General features: G+C 42.8%; 2 protein-coding genes across 3 annotated transcripts in view; one reads left to right on the top strand and one right to left on the bottom strand.

The window, feature by feature from the left end:
• The first annotated feature begins 41 nt into the window (after positions 1 to 41).
• LOC106609566 (apoptotic protease-activating factor 1) overlaps positions 42 to 27,766 on the top strand; it is a 71,122-nt gene continuing 43,397 nt past the window's right edge. The window contains exons 1-13 of one of the 2 annotated variants that reach the window (XM_014208511.3): positions 42 to 520; positions 1,605 to 1,843; positions 2,205 to 2,394; positions 4,239 to 4,436; positions 4,849 to 5,050; positions 5,254 to 5,366; positions 5,549 to 5,680; positions 21,400 to 21,638; positions 22,001 to 22,168; positions 25,706 to 25,837; positions 26,336 to 26,449; positions 27,019 to 27,203; positions 27,567 to 27,693. In XM_014208511.3, coding sequence (XP_014063986.1) covers positions 1,805 to 1,843; positions 2,205 to 2,394; positions 4,239 to 4,436; positions 4,849 to 5,050; positions 5,254 to 5,366; positions 5,549 to 5,680; positions 21,400 to 21,638; positions 22,001 to 22,168; positions 25,706 to 25,837; positions 26,336 to 26,449; positions 27,019 to 27,203; positions 27,567 to 27,693 — 1,839 coding nt within the window. In that variant the 5' untranslated portion in view covers positions 42 to 520; positions 1,605 to 1,804. The remainder of the gene's footprint in view (positions 521 to 1,604; positions 1,844 to 2,204; positions 2,395 to 4,238; positions 4,437 to 4,848; positions 5,051 to 5,253; positions 5,367 to 5,548; positions 5,681 to 21,399; positions 21,639 to 22,000; positions 22,169 to 25,705; positions 25,838 to 26,335; positions 26,450 to 27,018; positions 27,204 to 27,566; positions 27,694 to 27,766) is intronic. The other variant, XM_014208509.3, reaches the window with a different exon arrangement.
• Positions 7,076 to 17,016, bottom strand: LOC145879977 (secretory phospholipase A2 receptor). Its single transcript, XM_082977255.1, has 4 exons — positions 16,502 to 17,016; positions 14,358 to 14,645; positions 12,494 to 12,603; positions 7,076 to 7,213 (listed from the first exon to the last, which is right to left on the bottom strand). The coding sequence occupies exons 1-4, from the start codon at positions 16,956 to 16,958 to the stop codon at positions 7,076 to 7,078; spliced, it is 993 nt and encodes a 330-aa protein (XP_082833381.1). The 5' UTR covers positions 16,959 to 17,016.

Raw genomic sequence — 27,766 nt, 5'->3', positions numbered from 1 at the left:
TGCACTACTAGTAGGTTCATCTGACATTGACAACATTTGATATGGTGAATATTTTGTCATGAATCATTTACATTATTTTGTTCTGAGTGTAGCAGAAACATGCAACTCTAAGTGCCATGACAAAAGGAACGCTGTTTGCACTATGAGTCTATTTAGGGCCACTGGTAACTGTCTTATCAGTATTACCAAGTGCAATACCAAAGATACTGAGCTCGCACTGCAGGCCTACAAGTTCACAATGAACAACAAGCTGTCACGTATCACCAGGCAGCATGCTCCAATCTGCCTAGTTACAGTCAAGCATGCATTATCTCACCCTCACGTGTGAGGGAAACGCCACCGCATTGGTCATTTCAGACCGAGGCAAGTTGTTTTTGTTGTAATTCAGGAAGAACCCTACTCATTTCCAAAATAGGTGGGGATTTTTGTCAGAATTACATTATTTTGAAAGGAAATTATTATAATCCTGAGCACTATCGAGTGTGGATAGCGAGTTCCTGTGTCGAGCAAATAGATACATGTGAGTAGTTATATTTCCTTTGTTTCATTTCCTTATAACTTGGGCAAGTCTTCTTACGAGTGAAGTATGTGCCACCTTCAGTTAAAAAACGTTCCTATCTGTTGTTTTTATAAACATACCATGTTTGTCTGCTTGTGGAAATAATAAACGTATAAATAGCGTGTGTTATGCATACTATATAGCCTACTACAGACAGCTGCTGTGTAGTTTTGGGAATGTCGGCTAGCTAACGTTACACTGTGCTGTGTACCACAGCTGTCAAATTAAAGTTAGACAGTAACGTTATAGTTAACTACCAAGTGCACAGTTAGCTAGCCATATTGTAGGCTTTTGTTATTCAGTCAGGTTACAAGTTGTGTAAATATATATATATATATATATATATATATATATATATATATATATATATAACTTGTAACCTGACTGAATAACAAAAGCCTACAATCAATGTTCACTCTAAAGAGGAAATTTGCTAACTTTGGAAATTTGCTAACTTCCTGACGTTGAATCATCGCAATATCTGGCAAGTCAGTGCACGCAAACTGAATGGAGGAAATGGATAACGAAAGTAGTCTCAATTGTTGTTTTTCTGTTACAAATTGGATGGTCAAGTCAGTCAGACTTTTATTCCATTCTCAACCACATTCATGGAGAAAAAAGTCACCTTTCCTCCTTACGAAATATATTGCAGTCAGAGTGCTGTATAACAGCAGTATGCTGCAAATACTGTCTGAAATACCACCTTCGACTGCAGTTACTGCAGTTTTACTGCAATTTCAAAACTGCAATCATTTTCAAAGGGCAGCATTTTCAAATATTTCATGGCACTCTAGTATTACAAGGATCTGCATCACACTGTGTATCTACCTGTCAGAGCTCTTATTAGTTTCCAGTCTTCCAGTTACACTAAGAGGCAGCAGTGCTAGTAGTAGTACAGTCCTAGCTCTGGTCCAGGGTGTTACATGCAGCTTGAGCCTCCTTCAACTTATTATTGTTCAAGAAGGCTCAAGCCACACATAGCACCCTGGACCAGAGCTAGTACTGCCCATATTACATCCATCCATGCAACTTCCTTTCCCCGCAGTTCCCATCACCTGCCAATCAATCACCATTCCAGCCCAGCCAGCCCACCTGTGTGGTCGGACCAGATCTGGCCCGTTGGCATGGCGATGATGGAGGAAGGGGCGCGGAGCTGCCTGCTTCAGTCACGCTCCAGCCTGGAGCAGGACATCAGGGCTTCCTACCTGATGGATCACATGATCAGTGACGGCGTGCTGACAGGGGATGAGGAGGACAGGATCAGGAGCAAGGTGGGGTGAGGAGGTGGGGAAGTACAGTAGCACCCTTTTCATACACTTTCCTATGTCCATAGTGGTAAGTGTGTAGTGATGATTAAGTGTATAAAAGTGTTTGTTTTGAATTTGGCCCACAACCAATTTTCACACTACTGAGCCAACCTGAGTGCACTGTGCTGGGAAAACTTATAAGTGGTTGGGTTCCTGATTCCAAACAAACACCCTCATAAGAGGAAGGGGGAGAGGGAGGAAGAAAGAGAGGAAGGGGGAGAGAGAGAGATTGCAGGGCTTTTTAAACACTTAACACTACGGACATCTGAAAGAACTGCATCGGTGTAAGAAAAGCAATAAAGTGGTTTCAAAATTCTAATTGTCTCTCCATCGATTAGCCCACCAGGAGAGAGCAGGCGGCGGCCCTGCTGGAGCTGCTCCTGAGGAAGGATAACCAGGCCTACATCTCCTTCTACAACGCCCTGGTCCGCGAGAGCTATGGAGACCTGGCCAGCCTGCTCCACAACAGCCTGCCCCTGGTCTCCCCTGAGGCTGAGAAGAGCTTCTCAGATGGGGGCACCCGCTATGGTGAGCTGCCCCAAAGGGTGGAGGATGGAGAATACCAGGAGACTAGGGCAGTCTGAGATGTGCCCTTCTTTTCTGATACAGGGAAATAATATGCAGGGGAGCTCTATGTATATGTACAGTTGAAGTCGGAGGTTTACATACACCTTAGCCAAATACATTTACACTCAGTTTTTCACAACTCCTGACATTTAATCCTAGTAAAAATTCCCTGTCTTAGGTCAATTAGGATCCCCACTTTATTTTAAGAATGTGAAATGTCAGAATAATAGTAGAGAGAATGATTTATTTCATCTTTTATTTCTTTCATCACATTCCTAGTTGGGTCAGAAGTTTACATACACTCAATTAGTATTTGGTAGCTTTGCCTTTTAAATTGTTTAACTTTGGTCAAACATTTCGGGTAGCCTTCCACAAGCTTCCCACAATACGTTGGGTGAATTTTGGCCCATTCCTCCTGACAGAGCTGGTGTAACTGAGTCAGGTTTGTAGGCCTCCTTGCTCGCATACACTTTTTCAGTTCTGCCCACAAATTATCTATAGGATTGAGGTCAGGTCTTTGTGATGGCCACTCCAATACCTTGACTTTGTTGTCCTTAAGCCATTTTGCCACAACTTTGGAAGAATGCTTGGGCTCATTGTCCATTTGGAAGACCCATTTACGACCAAGCTTCAACTTCCTGACTGATGTCTTGATGTTGCTTCAATATATCCACATAATTTATCTTCCTTATGATGCCATCTATTTTATGAAGTACACCAGTCCCTCCTGCAGCAAAGCACCCCCACAACATGACGCTGCCACCCCCGTGCTTCACGGTTGGGATGGTGTTCTTCGGCTTGCAAGCATCCCCCTTTTTCTTCCAAACATAACGATGGTCATTATGGCCAAACAGTTCTATTTTTGGTTCATCTGACCAGAGGACATTAATCCCAAAAGTACGATCTTTGTCCCCATGTGCAGTTGCAAACCGTAGTCTGGCTTTTTTTATGGCGGTTTTGGAGCAGTGGCTTCTTCCTTGCTGAGTGGCCTTTCAGGTTATGTCGATATAGGACTCGCTTTACTGTGATGTAGATACTTTTGTACTTGTTTCCTCCAGCATCTTCACAAGGTCCTTTGCTGTTGTTCTGGGATTGATTTGCACTTTTCGCACCAATGTACGTTCATCTCTAGGAGACAGAACACGTCTCCTTCCTGAGCGGTATGACGGCTGCGTGGTCCCATGGTGTTTATACTTGCATACTATTGTTTGTACAGATGAACATGGTACCTTCAGGCGTTTGGAAATTGCTCCCAAGGATGAACCAGACTTGTGGAGGTCTACAATTTTTTTCTTGTGGAGGTCTTGGCTGATTTCTTTTGATTTTCCCATGATGTTAAGCAAAGAGGCACTGAGTTTGAAGGTAGGCCTTGAAATACATCCACAGGTACACCTCAAAATTGACTCAAATGTTGTCAGAAGCTTCTAAAGCCATGCCATCATTTTCTGGAATTTTCCAAGCTGTTTAAAGGCACAGTCAACTAAGTTTATGTAAACGTCTGACCCACTGGAATTGTGATGCAGTGAATTATAAGTGAAATAATCTGTCTGTAAACAATTGTTGGAACAATTACTTGTGTCATGCACAAAGTAGATGTCCTAACCGACTTTCCAAAACAATAGTTTGTTAACAAGAAATTTGTGGAGTGGTTGAAAAATGAGTTTTAATGACTCCAACCTAAGTGTTTGTAAACTTCCGATTTCGTGTGTGTGCGCACCTCTGTCTCTCTGCCATGTTTGACCCCTCTGTTTATTCCATTGGCAACATACTGCATTTATATATAATGCTGTATTACCCTGTTCCAGTCCAGGCGGTGCTGAGTGAGGGCGGCGTGCCCCAGAGACCCGTGGTGTTTGTGAGCCGGCCAGCCCTGGTGAACCGGGTCAGGGAGAAGCTCTACCGCTTGCAGAAGGAGCCCGGCTGGGTCACTGTGTTCGGCATGGCCGGCTCCGGCAAGTCTGTCCTGGCTGCGGAGGCAGTCCGAGACCACGCACTCATCACAGGTAGGTGGCTCCGTGGTGAAGTTTTCCCTAGGTACAGATCTAGGATCAGCTTTCTCCCCCAATCCTAACCAAGCCCAATAATGGGTAAAATGTCAAACTGACCCAAGATGCATTTCAGGAGGGGGGTTAATACATGTAGTGGAGGCTCTTTTTCTCTGTCTGCATTCACTTTCTCTCTGTTTTCTCTTTGTCTGCATTCACTTTCTGTTTTTTCTGTTCTTTATCTTATTGGTCTCTTGACTGTTCTTTGTGTGTGTCTGTCTCTCTCTGTCTCCATCTTTCTCTCTGTTTTATTTGTTCGTTATCGCATTGGTCTCGACTGTACTGTCTCTCTCTCTCCCCGTCTTTCTCTCTCTCTGACACACGCACACACACACTCACACTGTCCTTCTGACCCCCCCCCCCCCCCCAGAGTGTTTTCCAGGAGGAGTCCACTGGCTGTCCATAGGCCAGCTGGACCGGGCTGACCTACTGGTTAGGATCCAGTCACTGTGTTTCCGCCTGGAGCAGCAGAGCCAGGAGAAAGACCCCTCGTCCTCCCTCCACCGGCCTCCTGGCTCTCTGGAGGAAGCCAAGGAGCGACTACGCTTCCTCATGCTCCGTCGTTACCCCAGGTCAGTCCCCCAGGGTTGAAGTGTATTGATGTGGACTGGTAGCCAACTTTTCAAGTTGGTCCATTCCTTCTAAATGGTGGCTGTTAATGATGAGTAGAACGTTTAGTTGGACCTCAGAAGTTTCAGCTCTGTAGTGATTTATTGTATGCTATTAATTCCATTACAATTCCTGTAAATTGAATTAGGTGTGTGTGTGTGTCCAGGTCGTTGCTGATACTGGATGACATCTGGGACAGCTCGGTGCTCAGGGCCTTTGACATCCAGTGTCGAGTTATGCTCACCACCCGAGACAGAAGCCTAGCCGACTGTGTCAGTGGTGTGTATGAGTAATAGCACTGATATTAATACTAACATTACTACAGTACTGCTGATAATGATGACTTCATTTATAGAACACTTCTCAAACATTACGCTCAATGCACCTGCTCAAACTGTGCATATGTGTGTGTGTGCACATGCGTTTATATGTGGTGCACTCATGTATTTATGTGTGTCCAGGTTTTAAGTCTGAGGTGGCAGTGGAGAGTGGTCTGGAGGAAGATCAGGCCTTGGAGATCCTCGCCCTGTATGTCAACAGGAAACCCCAGAGACTCCCAGAACAGGCCCGCAGCATTGTCCGAGAGTGCAAAGGTACATGCACGCACACGGAGCTATAGTGTCAAAATAAATTGTATTGAATGAAATTAAAATTCCATTCAGGTTTACAATAAAATGTCAATTTATTTCACATATTCAAGAGAAATAAAGTATTACATTTTCTTATGAATGATTTGGTAGGGATTATGTAGTGTGACCAAAAACATTGATAGAAATAATGAACAGATCATGAATAGAGAACAAGATAACAAGCAAATTAAACATCAAATAAAACAGCAACGTGACATACTGTAATAGTATGGATAGAATATATTACATTATACAACGGGTGGGTCTAATCCTGAATGCTAATTGGTTAAAACCCCATTCCAGCCGGTGTCTATTCCACAAGTTACCACCGGCTAAATCTATGACGTTAAAATGCCTATTTACTCTGTTGCATCTGACTGCGTAATCCACTGTCTCATCAGCCCAGCCAGGCAATTTATAAACTTGTTCTCCACTATAAAAAAAGCATCTAGACATTATCTCACATTTCTTTTAGACTAACATTTAGTTTTCAACAGCAGATATTTGTATAAACCTTCCTATCTATCTCTAACATTTGCAACATTGTTTCAATATTCAAATTCAATCTCCAGCTGTCCCATACATTCCAATCATGAATCAGCTGGCATCAAGTTTATGGGTGTATACACAGAAATGTACATGTAAAAGGTTAAACAAAACCAAGTGCAGCTAGTTTGCAGTCTTTCCAGCTTCAGTTTTTAGTGATTGTGTTAGTTGTGTTGTTGTCTCCTCTGAACGACAATGTCCTGACAAGAGAGCGCATTTTCTATGCCAGGAGAAATCGTGCATCATTAGCTCATTGTTATAGATGTATCCAAGTAAATGTCACTAGAAAACAGCTTAAACAAATGCAGCTACTGTTGTTGTTCTGGCTGCACTGTTTGACGTGACTGTAAGTTAGCCGTAGTTGGCTAGCTAGCAAGCAAAGGATAAGAACGTTGCCAGCCAGTATGGCTATGGAACATTTAGAAGGAACGACTGGGTCGCGTCCATAGATGCATAACAAAAAGACTGAACGACTGGGTCGCTTCTCTGGCAACCAAACCGATTGGACGAACAAATTCATCAATAAATTCAAAATAACTTTTTAATGAAAATATGTCAGTCATTATTTGAATATGTTGATAACTCGTTGTATAAAAGTGCCCGAGAAGCCGGTGTTTGGAGGGTATATTGGTTTGCTGCCTGAGACGATGCAAATATATCCTCCAAACACCTGCTTCTCGGGAATTATCATGGTTAATAATGGTTCATGATAAATGAATACAATGTGAGATGAGAAGGGAATCATTAATTATAGGTGGCACATGGCAACCGATCCACACACTAACGCCATGTGCTTCTATTCAAAGCTCTTCCTTATTTTTCTGCTCCCTTTTTTCTCTTTCTGTCGTTCTCTTTCTTCTCTTCCTTGTGGAAGACCTTTCCATCTGGCTGCTCTTTCCATCTCAGTTCGAAGTTCCCAGTCATCCCATTGGCCTTCATTTTCTCCTTTATCTGAGGAACAGAGCAAGGCTTTATCTCCTGAACACCTAATCTTACTGAATATTTATTTATTAATACATTGTAGCATTACAAATGTAATGATGGCAGCTATATACTTCCATATGTAGGTACCTGCACTCTTACGGTTTGGAAGGTTTCTCATTACTTGGAGAACTCTCTTAATGTAAGGAGCAGTGGACTTTACTTGTTCACAGCGAGTTGGTCATTGTGAATAAGAATTTATTCTTAACCCTTTACGCTTTATCTTAGCCAGGTCGCAGTTGTAAATGAGAACTTGTTCTCAACTGGCCTACCTGGTTAATTAAAGGTGAAATAAAAAAATAAAAAAACACTTGTGGGAAATTGGCCTTTATGGATAAGGCTAAATTGAAATGTTTCTAACAGAAGAAATATGAATAGCATGGTAGAAATTTAAAGGGAACAATTAGGAGATTATGGGAAAATGATTTGACCAAAGTTGAGGACACAACAGTTCACCTGATACAAGACTGAATCGAAACATTGCGCTGTTGATTTTATGTGCATTTTACATTTAATGAACTTTTCACTGCATTTGTTATTAGTGAAGTCTGAAAATACTCTGGATCCATCCAAGTAGCATGATACGAATATTCCTGGAAAATGTGGGATAGGTGCAACATAAGACAAAACAATGACAAGGGTTTGAGTGAGAGAACTAAGTGGTGTCTCCAAGTGACCACACTTTCCATGTACTTTCTGACTCAGTGTTCAAATATAAAGTTTTTTTTTTTTAGCTCTCCTACCAGTGCTGTTGAGGAACTAGAGCAAGCACACATGTTGTTTTGTTTGGAACACAACCCTGCATCCCACCATCACACAATTACGGTTGTTTACGTAATCCAAAAACGGCCCATTATAAATCGCAATCTGGGTCAGGTGGGCATAAAATCTGCCACTTTGAACCTCGTAAACGGGTATGAGTGTAAAGAGTTAACTTCTCTAGGGCCGGCGGGACGAAATCGTCCCACCTACGTAACAGCCAGTGGAATCCTGTGGCGCGTTATTCAAATACCTTAGAAATGCTATTACTTCAATTTCTCAAACATATGACTATTTTACACCATTTTAAAGACAAGACTCTCGTTAACTTCTTGGGGCTATGTGGGACGCTAGCGTGCCACCCGTGGTGCACCCTATCAACAGCAGGTGCATTTCAAGAGCGGCAAATTTGAAACCAAATAAATGTCAAAATTCAAATTTTTCAAACATACAACTATCTTACACCCTTTGAAAGATAAACATCTCCTTAATCTAACCACGTTGTCCGATTTCAAAAAGGTTTTACGGCGAAAGCATAAAGTTAGATTATGTTAGGAGAGTACATTGACAATAGCTGTGTGTAATGTTTTGTCAATTCAAAGACGGGCGTCACCAAACCATAAAACCAGCTAAAATGATGCGCTAACCTTTTACAATCTCCATCAGATGACACTCCTAGGACATTATCCTGTTAGGGCTAGGGGGCAGCATTTGCACGTCTGGATAAAAAAAATGTACCCGATTTAATCTGGTTACTAATCCTACCCAGTAACTAGAATATGCATATACTTATTATATATGGATAGAAAACACTCTAAAGTTTCTAAAACTGTTTGAATGGTGTCTGTGAGTATAACAGAACTCATTTGGCAGGCAAAACCCTGAGACATTTTCTGACAGGAAGTGGATACCTGATGTGTTGTATTGACTTTAAACCTATCCCATTGAAAAACACAGGGGCTGAGGAATATTTTGGCACTTCCTATTGCTTCCACTAGATGTCACCAGCCTTTACAAAGTGTTTTGAGTCTTCTGGAGGGAGATCTGACCGAACAAGAGCCATGGAACGATGATGTCCCATTAGACACCTGGCGCGCGAGTTCATGTTGGGTACCCTCGTTCCAATACGTTATAAAAGAGTATGCATTCGTCCACCTTGAATATTATTCATGTTCTGGTTAAAAAAGGCCCTAATGATTTATGCTATACAACGTTTGACATGTTTGAACGAACGTAAATATATTTTTTCCCCTCGTTCATGACGAGAAGTCCGGCTGGCTTAGATCATGTGCTAACAAGACGGAGATTTTTGGACATAAATGATGAGCTTTTTTGAACAAAACTACATTCGTTATGGACCTGTGATACCTGGAAGTGACATCTGATGAAGAGAATCAAAGGTAATGGATTATTTACATAGTATTTTCGATTTTAGATCTCCCCAACATGACGTCTAGTCTGTATCGCAACGCGTATTTTTCTGGGCGCAGTGCTCAGATTATTGCAAAGTGTGATTTCCCAGTAAGGTTATTTTTAAATCTGGCAAGTTGATTGCGTTCAAGAGATGTAAATCTATAATTCTTTAAATGACAATATAATATTTTACCAATGTTTTCTAATTTTAATTATTTAATTTGTGACGCTGACTTGACTGCCGGTTATTGGAGGGAAACGATTTCCTCAACATCAATGCCATAGTAAAACGCTGTTTTTGGATATAAATATGAACTTGATAGAACTAAAAATGCATGCATTGTCTAACATAATGTCCTAGGAGTGTCATCTGATGGAGATTGTAAAAGGTTAGTGCATCATTTTAGCTGGTTTTATGGTTTTGGTGACCCTGTCTTTGACTTGACAAAACATTACACACAACTCTTGTAAATGTACTGTCCTAACATACTCTAAATTTATGCTTTCGCCGTAAAACCTTTTTGAAATCGTAAAACGTGGTTAGATTAAGGAGATGTTTATCTTTCAAAGGGTGTAAAATAGTTGTATGTTTGAAAAATTTGAATTTTGACATTTATTTGGATTCAAATTTGCCGCTCTTGAAATGCACCTGCTGTTGATGGAGTGCACCACGGGTGGCACGCTAGCGTCCCACCTAGCCCATAGAGGTTATGTTAGACAATGCATGCATTTTTAGTTCTATCAAGTTCATATTTATATCCAAAAACAGCGTTTTACTATGGCATTGATGTTGAGGAAATCGTTTCCCTCCAATAACCGGCAGTCAAGTCAGCACCACAAATTAAATAATTAAAATTAGAAAACATTGGTAAAATATTATATTGTCATTTAAAGAATTATAGATTTACATCTCTTGAACGCAATCAACTTGCCAGATTTAAAAATAACCTTACTGGGAAATCACACTTTGCAATAATCTGAGCACTGCGCCCAGAAAAATATGCATTGCTATACAGACAAACGGCCATGTTGGAGAGATCTAAAATCGAAAATACTATGTAAATAATCCATTACCTTTGATTCTCTTCATCAGATGTCACTTCCAGGAATCCCAGGTCCATAACGAATGTAGTTTTGTTCAAAAAAGCTCATCATTTATATCCAAAAAGCGCCGTGTTGTTAGCACATGATCTAAGCCAGCCGGACTTCTCGTCATGAACGAGGGGAAAAAATATATTTACGTTCGTTCAAACATGTCAAACGTTGTATAGCATAAATCATTAGTGCCTTTTTTAACCAGAACATGAATAATATTCAAGGTGGACGAATGCATTCTCTTTTATAACGTATTGGAACGAGGGTACCCAACATGAACTCGCCCGCCAGAGTCTAATCGGCCATCACCGTTCCATGGCTCTTGTTCAGTCAGATCTCACAGTAAAAGACTCAAAACACTTTGTAAAGGCTGGTGACATCTAGTGGAAGCAATAGGAAGTGCCAAAACATTAATCAACCCCTGTGTGTTTCAATGGCATAGGCTTAAAGGTAATTCAACACATCAGGTATCCACTTCCTGTCAGAAAATGTCTCAGGGTTTTGCCTGCCAAATGAGTTCTGTTATACTCACAGACACCATTCAAACAGTTTTAGAAACTTTAGGGTGTTTTCTATCCATATATAATAAGTATATGCATATTCTAGTTACTGGGTAGGATTAGTAACCAGATGAAATCGGGTACGTTTTTTTTATCCAGCCGTGAAAATACTGCCCGCTAGCCCCAACGGGTTAATCTAACCACACTGTCCGATTTCAAAAAGGCTTTACAACGAAAGCAAAACATTAGATTATGTCAGCAGAGTACCCAGCCAGAAAAATAAGACACCCATTTTTCAAGCTAGCATATAATGTCACAAAAACCCAGAAGACAGCTAAATGCAGCACTAACCTTTGATGATCTTCATCAGATGACACACCTAGGACATTAAGTTATACAATACATGCATGTTTTGTTCAATCAAGTTCATATTTATATCAAAAACCAGCTTTTTACATTAGCATGTGACGTTCAGAACTAGCATACCCCCTGCAAACTTCCGGTGAATTTACTAAATTACTCACGATAAACGTTCACAAAAAGCATAACAATTATTTTAAGAATTATAGATACAGAACTCCTCTATGCACTCTGTCCAATTTTTAAAATAGCTTTTCGGTGAAAGCACATTTTGCAATATTCTAAGTAGATAGCCAGGGATCACAGGGCTAGCTATTTAGACACCCAGCAAGTTTAGCACTCACCAAAGTCAGATTTACTATAAGAAAAATTTTATTACCTTTGGTGTTCTTCGTCAGAATGCACTCCCAGGACTTCTACTTCAATAACAAATGTTGGTTTGGTCCCAAATAATCCATTGTTATATCCAAATAGCGGCGTTTTGTTCGTGCGTTCAAGACACTATCCGAAAGGGTAAAGAAGGGTGACGAGCATGGCGCATTTCGTGACAAAACATTTCTAAATATTCCATTACCGTACTTCGAAGCATGTCAACCGCTGTTTAAAATCCATTTTTATGCCATTTTTCTCGTAAAAAAGCGATAATATTCCGACCGGGAATCTGCATTTAGGTAAACAGACGAAAGAAAATAAAGCACGGGGTCGACTCGGGCACGCGCCTAAGCCCATTGTCCTCTGATCGGCCACTTGCCAAAAGCGATAATGTGTTTCAGCCTGGGGCTACAGCAAAGATCCTCAGTCTTCAATAAAAAGAGCCAAGATGAACAACAACTTGTCAGACAGGCACTTCCTGTTCAGAATCCTCTCAGGTTTTTGCCTGCCATATGAGTTCTGTTATACTCACAGACACCATTCAAACAGTTTTAGAAACTTTAGGGTGTTTTCTATCCAAAGCCAATAATTATATGCATATTCTAGTTACTGGGCAGGAGTAGTAACCAGATTAAATCGGGTACGTTTTTTTATCCGGCCGTGTCAATACTGCCCCCTACCCCCAACAGGTTAACTGACATGCATGGTTAAATGAAGGTAAAAATTCAGAAATGAAGAGGGTGAGACTCACCTGCTGTAAAATGGCCTCCCTCTCCTTAGCATCATTCAGGCCCATGTTTGGGTCTGGGGTCATCCTCACTCTCACTACCTGTATCTTCTTGACTGTTGGGGGTCTTGGGTCTAACACAATACAGTTGAAGTCGGAAGTTTACATACACCTTAGCCAAATACATTTAAACTCAGTTTTTCACAATTCCTGACATTGAATCCTTGTAAAAATTCCCTGTCTTAGGTCAGTTAGGATCACCACTTTATTTTAAGAATGTGAAATGTCAGAATAATAGTTGAGAATGATTTATTTAAGATTTTATTTCTTTCATCACATTCCCAGTGTGTCCGAAGTTTACATACATTCAATTAGTATTTGTTAGCATTGCCTTTAAATTGTTTAACTTTGGTCAAACGTTTTAGGTAGCCTTGCACAACCTTCCCACAATAGGCCTCCTTGCTCGCACACGCTTTTTCAGTTCTGCCCACAAAGTTTCTATAGGATTGAGGTCAGGGCTTTATGATGCCACTCCAATACCTTGAATGTGTTGTCCTTAAGCCATTTTACCACAACTTTGGAAGTATGCTTGGGGTCATTGTCCATTTGGAAGACCCATTTGCGGCCAAACTTTAACTTCCTGACTGATGTCTTGAGATGTTGCTTCAATATATCCACATAATTTAGCTTCCTCATGATGCCATCTATTTTGTGAAGTGCACCAGTCCCTCCTGCAGCAAAGCACCCCCACAACATGATGCTGCCACCCGCGTGCTTCACGGTTGGGATGGTGTTCTTCGGCTTGCAAGCGTCCCCCTTTTTCCTCCAAACATAATGATGGTCATTATGGCCAAACAGTTCTCTTTTTGTTTCGTCAGACCAGAGGACATTTCTCCAAAAAGTACAATCTTTGTCCCCATGTGCAGTTGCAAACCGTAGTCTGGCTTTATGGCGGTTTTGGAGCAGTGGCTTCTTCCTTGCTGAGTGGCCATTCAGGTTGTGTCGATATAGGACTCGCTTTACTGTGGATATAGATACTTTTGTAACTGTTTCCTCCAGCATCTTCACAAGGTCTTTTGCTGTTGTTATGAGATTGATTTTCACTTTTCGACACCAAAGTACGTTCATCTCTAGGAGACAGAATGTGTCTCCTTCCTGAGCGGTATGACGGCTCTGTGGTCCCATGGTGTTTATACTTGCGTACTATTGTTTGTACAGATGAACGTGGTACCTTCAGGCATTTGTAAATTGCTCCAAAGGATGAACCAGACTTGTGGAGGTCTTGGCTGATTTCTTTAGATTTTCCCATGATGTCAAGCAAAGAGGCACTGAGTTTGAAGGTAGGCCTTGAAATACATCCACAGGTACACCTCCAATTGACTCAAATGATGTCAATTGACTCAAATGATGTCAATTAGCCTATCAGAATCTTCTAAAGCCATGACATAATTTGCTGGAATTTTCTGAGCTGTTTAAAGGCACAGTCTACTTAGTGTATGTAAACTTCTGACCCACTGGAATTGTGATGCAGTGAATTATAAGTGAAATAATCTGTTTGAAAACAATTGTTAGAAAAATTACTTGTCATGCACAAAACTATAGTTTGTTAACAAGAAATTTGGTTGAAAAATTAGTTTTAATGACTCCAACCTAAGTGTATGTAAACTTCCGACTTCAACTATATACACACATACAGTTAAGATGAACATTCACCATTACATACAAGAATGTCACATATTTAAATCTGTGTGGACAGTTATTCCAAATCAACAGCCCATTTAAGAAGATGAGTTCGGTGGCACAATAAGTGATCTTAACTTACTACCGTAGCAAACAAAGGGACATTCCTTCAGACATTCTATGTCTATCCATTGGCCTGAGGTACTACGATTCCAAGCAGCGCAGGACTCGTTCAGTTCTCTGTCGACCCAGTATCTGAACGAGGAGTTACTCTGGTCTGACCACGTCCAGGTGTCTTTGAACAGGCCGATCCAAACGTTGCTACTCCCGGCCACGTTACAGATCTCTTTGTTCTCAATCTGGTTCCTCACACTGGCCAGGTCTGTGTGGTGCTTTCTGCAGTAGTGCTGAGCCTCCCTCCAGGTCATTGACTGTTGAACCATTAGGAAACGTCCAGCTGGAGACTTAGTCCCTATGGGGACAAATGCAACCGATCAGTGCCGTTTGAACTGTTGTCAGTTCATAAACCTTTGGAAATCATAAGCTTGGAATTGACAAGAAATTTGAAAGACAAACGTTGCGACCTTGATAACCCCACAGTAATCTGTTAAATCAAATCAACGTTTATTTGTCACGTGCGCCAAATACAACAAGTGTAGACCTTACAGTGAAATGCTTACTTACAGGCTCTAACCAATAGTGTGGAGAAAAAAAAGAAAAGGTGTGTGTGTGTGTGTGTGTGTGTGTGTGTGTGTGTGTGTGTGTGTGTGTGTGTGTGTGTGTGTGTGTAAGTAAAGAAATAAAACAACAGTAAAAAGACATTTGAAAATAAGAGTAGCAGGGCTATATACAGACACCGGTTAGTCAGGCTTATTGAGGTAGTATGTACATGTGGGTATGGTTAAAGTGACTATGCGTATATGATGAACAGAGAGTAGCAGTAGCGTAAAAAGAGGGGTTGGCGTGTGGTGGAACACAATGCAGATAGCCCGGTTAGCCAATGTGCGGGAGCACTGGTTGGTCGGTGCACCGCCTGGTGTAGAGGTCCTGGATGGCAGGCAGCTTTGCCCCAGTGATGTACTGGGCCATACACACTACCCTCTGAAGTGCCTTGCGGTCGGAGGCCGAGAAATTGCCGTACCAGGCAGTGATGCAACTGGTCAGGATGCTCTCGATGTTGCAGCTGTAGAACCTTTTGAGGATCTCAGGACCCATGCCAAATCTTTTTAGTTTCCTGAGGGGGAATAGGCTTTGTCGTGCCCTCTTCACAACTGTCTTGGTGTGTTTGGACCATTCTAATTTGTTGTTGATGTGGACACCAAGGAATTTGAAGCTCTCAACCTGCTCCACTACAGCCCCGTTGATGAGAATGGGGACGTGCTCGGTGCTCCTTTTCCTGTAGTCCACAATCATCTCCTTAGTCTTGGTTACGTTGAGGGATAGGTTGTTTTTCTGGAACCACCCGGCCAGGTCTCTGACCACCTCCCTGTAGGCTGTCTCGTCGTTGTCGGTGATCAGGCCTACTACCACTGTTGTGTCGTCAGCAAACTTAATGATGGTGTTGGAGTCGTGCCTGGCCATGCAGTCATGAGTGAACAGGGAGTACAGGAGGGGACTGAGCACACACCCCTGGGGAGCTCCAGTGTTGAGGATCAGCGTGGCAGTTGTGTTGCTTCCCACCCTCACCACCTGGGGGCGGCCCGTCAGGAAGTCCAGGATCCAGTTGCAGAGGGAGGTGTTTAGTCCCAGGTTCCTTAGCTTAGTGATGAGCTTTGAGGGTACTATGGTGTTGAACGCTGAGCTGTAGTCAATGAATAGCATTCTGACATAGGTGTTCCTTTTGTCCAGGTGGGAAAGGGCAGTGTGGAGTGCAATAGAGATTGCATCATCTGTGGATCTGTTTGGGCGGTATGCAAATTGGAGTGGGTCTAGGGTTTCTGGGATAATGGTGTTGATGTGAGCCATGACCAGCCTTTCAAAGCACTTCATGACTACGGACGTGAGTGCTATGGGTCTGTAGTCATTTAGGCAGGTTGCCTTTGTGTTCTTGGGCACAGGGACTATGGTGGTCTGCTTGAAGCATGTTGGTATTACAGACTCAATCAGGGACATGTTGAAAATGTCAGTGAAGACACCTGCCAGTTGGTCAACACATGCCCGGAGCACATGTCCTGGTAATCCATCTGGCCCCGCAGCCTTGAGAATGTTGACCTGTTTAAAGGTCTTACTCACGTCGGCTACAGAGAGCGTGATCACACAGGCGAACTTGTGTGTATGTGCTTCTGGTGTTACCAGGTTAGTGTGTTTTTTGTTGTTGTGTGTTTTTAACTAGAATACATGTATGTCACTCACCGTCGTAGCACACTGGAAAGTGTTGAGTAGTGCAAAAATAGTCGTGCCATTTTCCAGAATTCTTCATGACACCATAATTTTCATTCAAATTTTGTGGCTGGCCTTGGTCCCAAAATTCACTAAACTGAGTCTGTCCCTTACTATAGTAGTGTATGTCTGCCAGAGACCACTGCCACCTGGAATACTGTCCCTTCTTCAGTCCTATCCACACTGCTCCATCATAACCGCTGTCTATAGTCAAGTGGTTCAGTCTGTTCATATCCTCCATGTTGCTTACGGTGGCCAGGTCCGTGTACTTCTCTCTGCAGTACCTCTGTGCTTCAGTCCAGTTTTTAGGGTCCGTTACATAGTGATACTGACAGGAAGATAGTGTGAAGAGCCCTGTGAAGAGGTGCAGTGTCATCTCAAGGGCTGCAACATCAATAATATCTACCTTTCTAACCAGAGACAGCAACATCAATCATATCTACCCTTCTAACCAGAGGCAGCAACATCAATCATATCTACCCTTCTAACCAGAGGCAGCAACATCAATCATATCTACCCTTCTAACCAGAGGCAGCAACATCAATCATATCTACCCTTCTAACCAGAGGCAGCAACATCAATAATATCTACCCTTCTAACCAGAGGCAGCAACATCAATAATATCTACCCTTCTAACCAGAGACTGCAACATCAATAATATCTACCCTTCTAACCAGAGGCAGCAACATCAATAATATCTACCCTTCTAACCAGAGGCAGCAACATGAATAATATCTACCCTTCTAACCAGAGGCAGCAACATCAATCATATCTCTACCCTTCTAACCAGAGGCAGCAACATTAATCATATCTACCCTTCTAACCAGAGGCAGCAACATTAATAATATCTACCCTTCTAACCAGAGACTGCAACATCAATAATATCTACCCTTCTAACCAGAGACTGCAACATCAATCATATCTACCCTTCTAACCAGAGGCAGCAACATCAATAATATCTACCCTTCTAACCAGAGGCAGCAACATCAATCATATCTACCCTTCTAACCAGAGGCAGCAACATTAATAATATCTACCCTTCTAACCAGAGACTGCAACATTAATAATATCTACCCTTCTAACCAGAGGCAGCAACATCAATAATATCTACCCTTCTAACCAGAGGCAGCAACATTAATAATATCTACCCTTCTAACCAGAGGCAGCAACATCAATAATATCTACCCTTCTAACCAGAGGCAGCAACATCAATAATATCTACCCTTCTAACCAGAGGCAGCAACATCAATAATATCTACCCTTCTAACCAGAGGCAGCAACATCAATAATATCTACCCTTCTAACCAGAGGCAGCAACATTAATAATATCTACCCTTCTAACCAGAGGCAGCAACATCAATAATATCTACCCTTCTAACCAGAGGCAGCAACATCAATAATATCTACCCTTCTAACCAGAGGCAGCAACATCAATAATATCTACCCTTCTAACCAGAGGCAGCAACATTAATAATATCTACCCTTCTAACCAGAGGCAGCAACATTAATAATATCTACCCTTCTAACCAGAGACTGCAACATTAATAATATCTACCCTTCTAACCAGAGGCAGCAACATCAATCATATCTACCCTTCTAACCAGAGGCAGCAACATCAATAATATCTACCCTTCTAACCAGAGGCAGCAACATCAATAATATCTACCCTTCTAACCAGAGGCAGCAACATTAATAATATCTACCCTTCTAACCAGAGGCAGCAACATTAATAATATCTACCCTTCTAACCAGAGGCAGCAACATGAATAATATCTACCCTTCTAACCAGAGGCAGCAACATCAATCATATCTCTACCCTTCTAACCAGAGGCAGCAACATCAATAATATCTACCCTTCTAACCAGAGGCAGCAACATCAATAATATCTACCCTTCTAACCAGAGGCAGCAACATCAATAATATCTACCCTTCTAACCAGAGGCAGCAACATCAATCATATCTACCTTTCTAACCAGAGGCAGCAACATCAATAATATCTACCCTTCTAACCAGAGACTGCAACATTAATAATATCTACCCTTCTAACCAGAGGCAGCAACATCAATAATATCTACCCTTCTAACCAGAGGCAGCAACATCAATAATATCTACCCTTCTAACCAGAGGCAGCAACATCAATAATATCTACCCTTCTAACCAGAGGCAGCAACATCAATAATATCTACCCTTCTAACCAGAGGCAGCAACATCAATAATATCTACCCTTCTAACCAGAGGCAGCAACATCAATAATATCTACCCTTCTAACCAGAGGCAGCAACATGAATAATATCTACCCTTCTAACCAGAGGCAGCAACATCAATCATATCTCTACCCTTCTAACCAGAGGCAGCAACATTAATCATATCTACCCTTCTAACCAGAGGCAGCAACATTAATAATATCTACCCTTCTAACCAGAGACTGCAACATCAATAATATCTACCCTTCTAACCAGAGACTGCAACATCAATCATATCTACCCTTCTAACCAGAGGCAGCAACATCAATAATATCTACCCTTCTAACCAGAGGCAGCAACATCAATCATATCTACCCTTCTAACCAGAGGCAGCAACATTAATAATATCTACCCTTCTAACCAGAGACTGCAACATTAATAATATCTACCCTTCTAACCAGAGGCAGCAACATCAATAATATCTACCCTTCTAACCAGAGGCAGCAACATCAATAATATCTACCCTTCTAACCAGAGGCAGCAACATCAATAATATCTACCCTTCTAACCAGAGGCAGCAACATCAATAATATCTACCCTTCTAACCAGAGGCAGCAACATCAATAATATCTACCCTTCTAACCAGAGGCAGCAACATCAATCATATCTACCTTTCTAACCAGAGGCAGCAACATCAATAATATCTACCCTTCTAACCAGAGACTGCAACATTAATAATATCTACCCTTCTAACCAGAGGCAGCAACATCAATAATATCTACCCTTCTAACCAGAGGCAGCAACATCAATAATATCTACCCTTCTAACCAGAGGCAGCAACATCAATAATATCTACCCTTCTAACCAGAGGCAGCAACATCAATCATATCTACCCTTCTAACCAGAGGCAGCAACATCAATAATATCTACCTTTCTAACCAGAGGCAGCAACATCAATCATATCTACCTTTCTAACCAGAGGCAGCAACATCAATAATATCTACCCTTCTAACCAGAGACTGCAACATCAATCATATCTACCCTTCTAACCAGAGGCAGCAACATCAATCATATCTCTACCCTTCTACCCAGAGGCAGCAACATCAATCATATCTACCCTTCTAACCAGAGGCAGCAACATCAATCATATCTACCCTTCTAACCAGAGGCAGCAACATCAATCATATCTCTACCCTTCTAACCAGAGGCAGCAACATCAATCATATCTCTACCCTTCTAACCAGAGGCAGCAACATCAATCATATCTCTACCCTTCTAACCAGAGGCAGCAACATCAATCATATCTACCCTTCTAACCAGAGGCAGCAACATCAATAATATCTACCCTTCTAACCAGAGACTGCAACATCAATAATATCTACCCTTCTAACCAGAGACTGCAACATCAATAATATCTACCCTTCTAACCAGAGGCAGCAACATCAATCATATCTACCCTTCTAACCAGAGGCAGCAACATCAATCATATCTACCCTTCTAACCAGAGGCAGCAACATTAATAATATCTACCCTTCTAACCAGAGCCAGCAACATGAATAATATCTACCCTTCTAACCAGAGACTGCAACATGAATAATATCTACCCTTCTAACCAGAGGCAGCAACATCAATCATATCTACCCTTCTAACCAGAGGCAGCAACATCAATCATATCTCTACCCTTCTAACCAGAGGCAGCAACATCAATAATATCTACCTTTCTAACCAGAGGCAGCAACATCAATCATATCTACCCTTCTAACCAGAGACTGCAACATTAATAATATCTACCCTTCTAACCAGAGGCAGCAACATCAATAATATCTCTACCCTTCTAACCAGAGGCAGCAACATCAATCATATCTACCCTTCTAACCAGAGGCAGAAAAACTCATCTTATTACTATTTCTTAAACTACTAATGTTCACATTTTAACTCGTTATCTAAAAGTGTTGCACGTTAGCAGATTCAACTTCTCAAGGGCTTGATGGTTCATTGATTATTTGTGATAGTGTTGGGTTGGAACACAAATGTGCTGGCTGCAGATATGCAATCGTAAATACATTGTAATAAAAAATATATATATATTTTAAATATCATAATAAAGACACTGACCTGAGAAAAACACAATCAGCACTTTCTTCTCCATGACAAAAGATTCATAAAAACAAACCAATATTTTCAGCTAGCTGTCTTCATCAGGTCTTGAACTGGTGTACTGTGGATCCTCTGCATTCAACTGCACCTTTCTCTATAGGGCAGGCACTATTTCAGAACAGTGTGTTTCACAATACACAGTACACCAATTCATGTATATTGATAGCTTGCTTTGTATAGTGGTTATGTTCAGTGTTCTCTTACCAGCAGGACATCAGTTAAATGAGTATGAGGCTGTTAGCCTGTTTTTGTTTGAGTAAAAAAACTGATAGTCAAATTAGTCTGAGCATAGACTTAGGAGAAAAGGAGGCCTTAATGCCCACAGAAAATTCTGTTAACCTTCAACGACTTGTAGAATTCCATTCTAAAACATGAAATTCAATTTCAGTTAGTGAAATTCTAAATTCAATACATTAAATAATTAAATGTATCAAAACGAATAAATGCAAATTCCATTTCTGTTACATCTCAACTCTTGGCACAATCAACCAGCCTACCTAAACCCCTCCTCTACCCTCCTCTCTTCCCCAGGCTCCCCCTTGGTGGTGTCCCTAATCGGGGCCCTGCTGCGGGAGTTCCCGGACCGCTGGGCCTACTACCTGCACACGCTCCAGCAGAAGAAGTTCAAGCGTATTCGTAAGTCGTCTTCGTATGACTACGATGCCCTTGACCAGGCCATGGCTGCCAGCATCCAGGTCCTGTCTGAGGAACACAGGGAGCTGTACATTGACCTCACCGTGCTGGAGAAGGACGTCAAAGTACCTGCCAAGGTCAGAATGGCCGGGTGGGGGGGGGGGTGGATTATGGTTAGGCTTGGTTAGGTCAGGTTAGGCTAAACGAAGCTAGGCTACAGTAGGTTAGGGTAAGGCTATCCCGCACCTTCAGCCAAAAAGTATTCACAACCCATGGAGACATTGTGAGCTGTCCTTGTGGAAAGAAGGAGGGAATAAGATAATAAAAGACAAGGAAACAGGCCATTGTCTCTGTCTCTAAATCGAAGCCTGTTCTTCCATCAAAGGGGAGGACGGCTCATAATAATGTCTTGAATAGTGTTCCAGACATTACTATGAGCCAGTCCTCCCAATTAAGGTGCCACCACCAACCTGTGTCTTCCATGTTCCTCTGCATGCAGGTTCTGTCGGTTCTGTGGGATCTAGAACCGGAGGAGGTAGAGGACGTTCTCCAGGACTTTGTGAACAAGTCCCTACTGTTCCGTGACTGTCACCACCGGCCCTACCTCTACTACCTCCACGACCTCCAGCTGGACTTCCTGGCTGAGATGAACCGCTCTGATCTAGAGGTGGGTCTCGTACAGTGAGGGAAAAAAAGTATTTGATCCCCTGCTGATTTTGTATGTTTGCCCACTGACAAAGAAATTATCAGTCTGTAATTGTAATGGTAGGTTTATTTGAACAGTGAGAGACAGAATAACAAAAAAATCCAGAAAAACGCATGTCAAAAATGTTATAAAATGATTTGCATTTTAACAAGGGAAAGAAGTATTTGACCCCTCTGCAAAACATAAAATAAAATGTATTTATATAGCCCTTCTTACATCAGCTGATATCTCAAAGTGCTGTACAGAAACCCAGCCTAAAACCCCAAACAGCAAGCAATGCAGGTGTAGAAGCACGGTGGCTAGGAAAAACTCCCTAGAAAGGCCAAAACCTAGGAAGAAATAATAATAATCACAGTTGTCGAGAGTGCAACAAGTCAGCACCTCAAGAGTAAATGTCAGTTGGCTTTTCATAGCCGATCATTGAGAGAATCTCTACCGCTCCTGCTGTCTCTAGAGGGTTGAAAACAGCAGGTCTGGGACAGGTAGCACTTCCGGTGAACAGGTCAGGGTTCCATAGCCGCAGGCAGAACAGTTGAAACTGGAGCAGCAGCACGGCCAGGTGGACTGGGGACAGCAAGGAGTCATCATATCAGGTAGTCCTGAGGCATGGTCCTAAGGCTCAGGTCCTCCGAGAGAAAGAAAGAAAGAGAGAGAGAGAGAATTAGAGAGAGCATACTTAAATTCACACAGGACACCAAATAAGACAGGAGAAATACTCCAGATATAACAGATTGACCCTAGCCCCCGACACATAAACTACTGCAGCATAAATACTGGAGGCTGAGACAGGAGGGGTCAGGAGACACTGTGGCCCCATCCGACGATACCCCCGGACAGGGCCAAACAGGAAGGATATAACCCCACCCACTTTGCCAAAGCACAGCCCCCACACCACTAGAGGGATAACTTCAACCACCAACTTACCATCCTGAGACAAGGCCGAGTATAGCCCACAAAGATCTCCGCCACGGCACAACCCAAGGGGGGGGGGGGGGGGGCGCCAACCCAGACAGGAAGACCACGTCAGTGACTCAACCCACTCAAGTTACGCACCCCTCCTAGGGACGGCATGGAAGAACACCAATAAGCCAGTGACTCAGCCCCTGTAATAGGGTTAGAGGCAGAGAATCTCAGTGGAGAGAGGGGAACCGGCCAGGCAGAGACAGCAAGGGCGGTTCGTTGCTCCAGAGCCTTTCCGTTCACCTTCACGCTCCTGGGCCAGACTACACTCAATCATAGGACCCACTGAAGAGATGAGTCTTCAGTAAAGACTTAAAGGTTGAGACCGAGTCTGCATCTCTCACATGGGTAGGCAGACCATTCCATAAAAATGGAGCTCTATAGGAGAAAGCCCTGCCTCCAGAAAGCCCTGCCTCCAAACATGACTTAGTACTTGGTGGCAAAACCCTTGTTGGTAATCACAGAGGTCAGAAGTTTCTTGTAGTTGGCCACCAGGTTTGCACACATCTCAGGAGGGATTTTGTCCCACTCCTCTTTGCAGATCTTCTCCAAGTCATTAAGGTTTCGAGGCTGACGTTTGGCAACTCGAACCTTCAGCTCCCTCCACAGATTTTCTATGGGATTAAGGTCTGGAGACTGGCTAGGCCACTCCAGGACCTTAATGTGCTTCTTCTTGCGCCACTCCTTTGTTGCCTTGGCTGTGTGTTTTGGGTCATTGTCATTGCTGGAATACCCATCCACGACCCATTTTCAGTGCCCTGGCTGAGGGAAGGAGGTTCTCACCCAAGATTTGACAGTACATGGTCCCGTCCGTCGTCCCTTTTGATGCGGTGAAGTTGTCCTGTCCCCTTTGCAGAAAAACACCCCCAAAGCATAATGTTTCCACCTCCATGTTTGACGATGGGGATGGTGTTCTTGGGGTCATAGGCAGCATTCCTCCTCCTCCAAACACGGCGAGTTGAGTTGATGCCAAAGAGCTCCATTTTGGTCTCATCTGACCACAACACTTTCACCCAGTTGTCCTCTGAATCATTCAGACGTTCATTGGCAAACTTCAGACGGGCATGTATATGTGCTTTCTTGAGCAGGGGGACCTTGCGGGCGCTGCAGGATTTCACTCCTTCACGGCGTAGTGTGTTACCAATTGTTTTCTTGGTGACTATGGTCCCAGCTGCCTTGAGATCATTGACAAGATCCTCCCGTGTAGTTCTGGGCTGATTCCTCACCGTTCTCATGATCATTGCAACTCCACGAGGTGAGATCTTGCATGGAGCCCCAGGCCGAGGGAGATTGACAGTTCTTTTGTGTTTCTTCCATTTGCGAATAATCGCACCAATTGTTGTCACCTTCTCACCAAGCTGCTTGGCGATGGTCTTGAAGCCCATTCCAGCCTTGTGTAGGTTTACAATCTTGTCCCTGACATCCTTGGAGAGCTTTTTGGTCTTGGCCATGGTGGAGAATTTCGAATCTAATTGATTGATTGCTTCTGTGGACAGGTGTCTTTTATATAGGTAACAAACTGAGGTTAGGAGCACTCCCTTTAAGAGTGTGCTCCTAATCTCAGCTCGTTACCTGTATAAAAGACACCTGGGAGCCAGAAATCTTTGTGATTGAGAGGGGGTCAAATACTTATTTCCCTCATTAAAATGCAAATCATTTTATAACAGTTTTGACACGTGTTTTTCTGGATTTTTTTGTTGTTATTCTGTCTCTCACTGTTCAAATAAACCTACCATTAAAATTATAGACTGATAATTTCTTTGTCGGTGGGCAAACGTACAAAATCAGATACTTTTTTCCCCTCAATGTACACTCCAACGAGTGGAGGCTGCTGAGAGGAGGACGACTCATGATAATGTCCTGAATGGAGTGGTATTAAACATTCCATTCCAGCCATTATTATGAGCCGTCCTCCCCTCAGCAGCCTCCACTGACTCCAACATACACACCTCTACCTTCATTTACATAGGGTTGTTATGTATGCTGGTGGCCATTTTGAAATGTATCTAAAGTTTGATGTTTGTTAACTTTTGTCAAATGTGTTGGAGTTAATTCATATGTTCTGAAATCCAATATAAGGAAAACACTGTCTTTAGAGATTCAATGTACATAGAATTTGGAAAACTAGACAGTCTCTTATAGAATGAATCTGTTAGACTCATGTCTTCTATGCCCTGCATTATTGGGACATCAATCTACTTTAATTAAGCAATAAGATCCGAGGGGTTTGTGGTGTATGGCCAATATACCAAGGCTAAGGGCTGTGTCCAGGCACTCCGTGTTGCGTCGTGCGTAAGAACAGACCTTCGCCGTGGAATATTGGCCATATACCACAAACCCCCGAGGTGCCTTACTGCTTTTATAAACTGGTTACCAATTTAATTAAAGCAGTTAAAATAAATGTTTTGTCATGTCTGTGCTATACGGTCTGTTATACCACGGCTGTCAGCCAATCAGCATTCAGGGCTAAAACCACCCAGTTTATAATATGGTATGTTTTTGAACAAGCGTGTGTGTGTGTGTGTGTGTGTGTTCTAGAGCCTCCACACCAAGGTGGTGCGTCAGTACCAGCAGCGCTACAGCCAGGGTCCCCCCACCTCAGGAGATGAAGAGTGCCTCTACTGGTTCAGATTCCTCACCTACCACATGGCCAAGGCCAACCTCACACAGGTACGCACACACAAACATCTAAATCAAATCAACATTTTTGGGTCGCGTACACAGTTTAGCAGATGTTATGCAGGGAAATGCTTGTGTTACTAGCTCCTAACAGGTACACAAATCATCAAAAACTAAATCCAATTAACAACCCAAATAACACTATCAGAGCTTGTGTTTGAGCTTGTGTGAGTTTGAGCTTGTTTGAGCTTGTGTGAGAGAGCTGGGGTGTGTGAGAGAGCTGGGGTGTGTTTTGTGAGCGAGTCTATCTTTGCGTCTTGCTACAGGAGATGGTGTGATGGCTGTTCAACAGTCTGATGGAGATAAAAGCACCACTCCGTATGATGGAGGCCTTCGCCAGACAAGCACAAGTCGCTAACGTCTTTCTCTATTTCTTTCTATCTCCATCTCTTTCTCTCTCCCTGTATATATCTCTCTCTTTTTCTGTTACCCTTACACCCCTCCCTTCCTTCTCTCCTCTCCTCTCCTCCCCCCCCCCTCTCCCTTTAGGAGTTGTACTCTCTGATGTTCTCTCTGGACTGGGTCAGAACTAAAGCTCAGATTATGGGACCGGCTCATCTCATCAATGACTATGTGGAGTACGGCGCCATACTGGACAAAGAGGTCAGGATTTGATCAACACCAAGTTCAGTGAGGAACTCAGTGTACCCTTTTATATCCTCATTTGATTTTGTTTTCAGATCTTGCGGTTGGTATCAATTCCTCGTAAGTCAATGGTGGCCTAGCGGTTAAGAGCATTGGGCCAGTAACCAAAACGTCGCTGGTTTGAATTCCTGGGCCGACTAGGTGAACAATTTGTCCTTGTGCCCTTGAGCAAGGCACTTAACCCTAATTGCTCCTGTAAGTCTCTCTGGATAAGAGCGTCTGCTAAATGACTACAATGTAGAAATGTCAATGCAAGAAACAGTTACTCGTTTCATGCCTGTGAATACAATTGTTGTGTTCCAATAATCTCTCCTTTCTCCAGCAGTGTGTACTTGTTCAATTCCCCTCATGGTTTTGAAAGGAAATGACTGTTGTATATAAACTCCCCCTAGCCTATGCCTACTCCAATCCAATGCTTTTAAATTTGTGTAGTGAATAAATGCACACTTCAGGAAGCTGGACATATTATTGGGACGCACCCAGTTTGTCACATCCTCGCTTTGAGTCTCTCTTTATGGTCCCCCCAGAACAGCGAGGTGCGGGGCCACTTCCAGGAGTTCCTGTCTCTGAACGGCCACCAGTTGGAGCAGCGTCCGTTCCCTGACGTAGTGCAGCTGGCCCTGTCCCAGCCAGACTCCTCTGAGGTGTACCGCCAGGCCCTGCTGCAGGCGCAGGAGAGGGCCACCAGAGGGGGACTCTACCTTGACTGGATGTCAGTAGTAGGCCCATACACACTGCTCATGTGCTTATAAGCGTACTCACTACTTAATCGGGGTGTACAGTATTGACCCCTACCTCTTACTCCCTAGCCCTTATGCATTCCATTCCCCAGTCAACCATACCCTAACCATAGAGTTGGTTTTGTGTCGCAATTACCACAAAGCCTGTTTTGGCGTAGTGTCAGTGGCACTGCCCATGCTAAAACAGAAGCCATTGTAAATGCAAAAGACGTGCTCTCTATCCAACTCTATGACCCTCACTCTAAGTTTTAGTCTCATTCCCTGATGTTCAACTTCCTCTAACATCCCCTCATGCTCACGTTCTCGAAGTCATTTATGGTTGTGGTTTGTTCCAGGAACAAAAGTAGTCTGAAGAGCCTGTCTCGTCTGGTGGTCCAGCCCCACCAGGGATCCATCTACGCTGCCTGCTTCTCCCACGACGGCACCAAGATCGCCTCCTGTGGCTCCAGCAAGACACTGCGAGTAAGACACACACATTCTTTTGAAATAAATCTTCACCCACTATATCTCCCACACATCTCTGTTTGTCCTCTAT

The sequence above is a fragment of the Salmo salar genome, chromosome 07, assembly GCF_965601325.2.
Source record: "Salmo salar chromosome 07, fSalSal1, whole genome shotgun sequence".
In the NCBI taxonomy this organism is placed as follows: Eukaryota; Metazoa; Chordata; class Actinopteri; order Salmoniformes; family Salmonidae; genus Salmo; species Salmo salar.
Note: the sequence above shows the minus strand (reverse complement) of the source record. Positions and strands in the feature narration are given on the sequence as shown.

Bases quoted from the DNA above. Each gene is read 5' to 3' on its own strand.
- LOC145879977 (XM_082977255.1), bottom strand. From the start codon at position 16,958: ATGTTGCTGTCTCTGGTTAGAAAGGTAGATATTATTGATGTTGCAGCC. The intron at 14,646-16,501 runs GTGAGTGACATA...TCAAACGGCACT, and splicing joins CTTTCCAGTGTGCTACGACG to GATCGGTTGCATTTGTCCCC. The intron at 12,604-14,357 runs GTAGTACCTCAG...GTATTGTGTTAG, and splicing joins GTCCTGCGCTGCTTGGAATC to ACCCAAGACCCCCAACAGTC.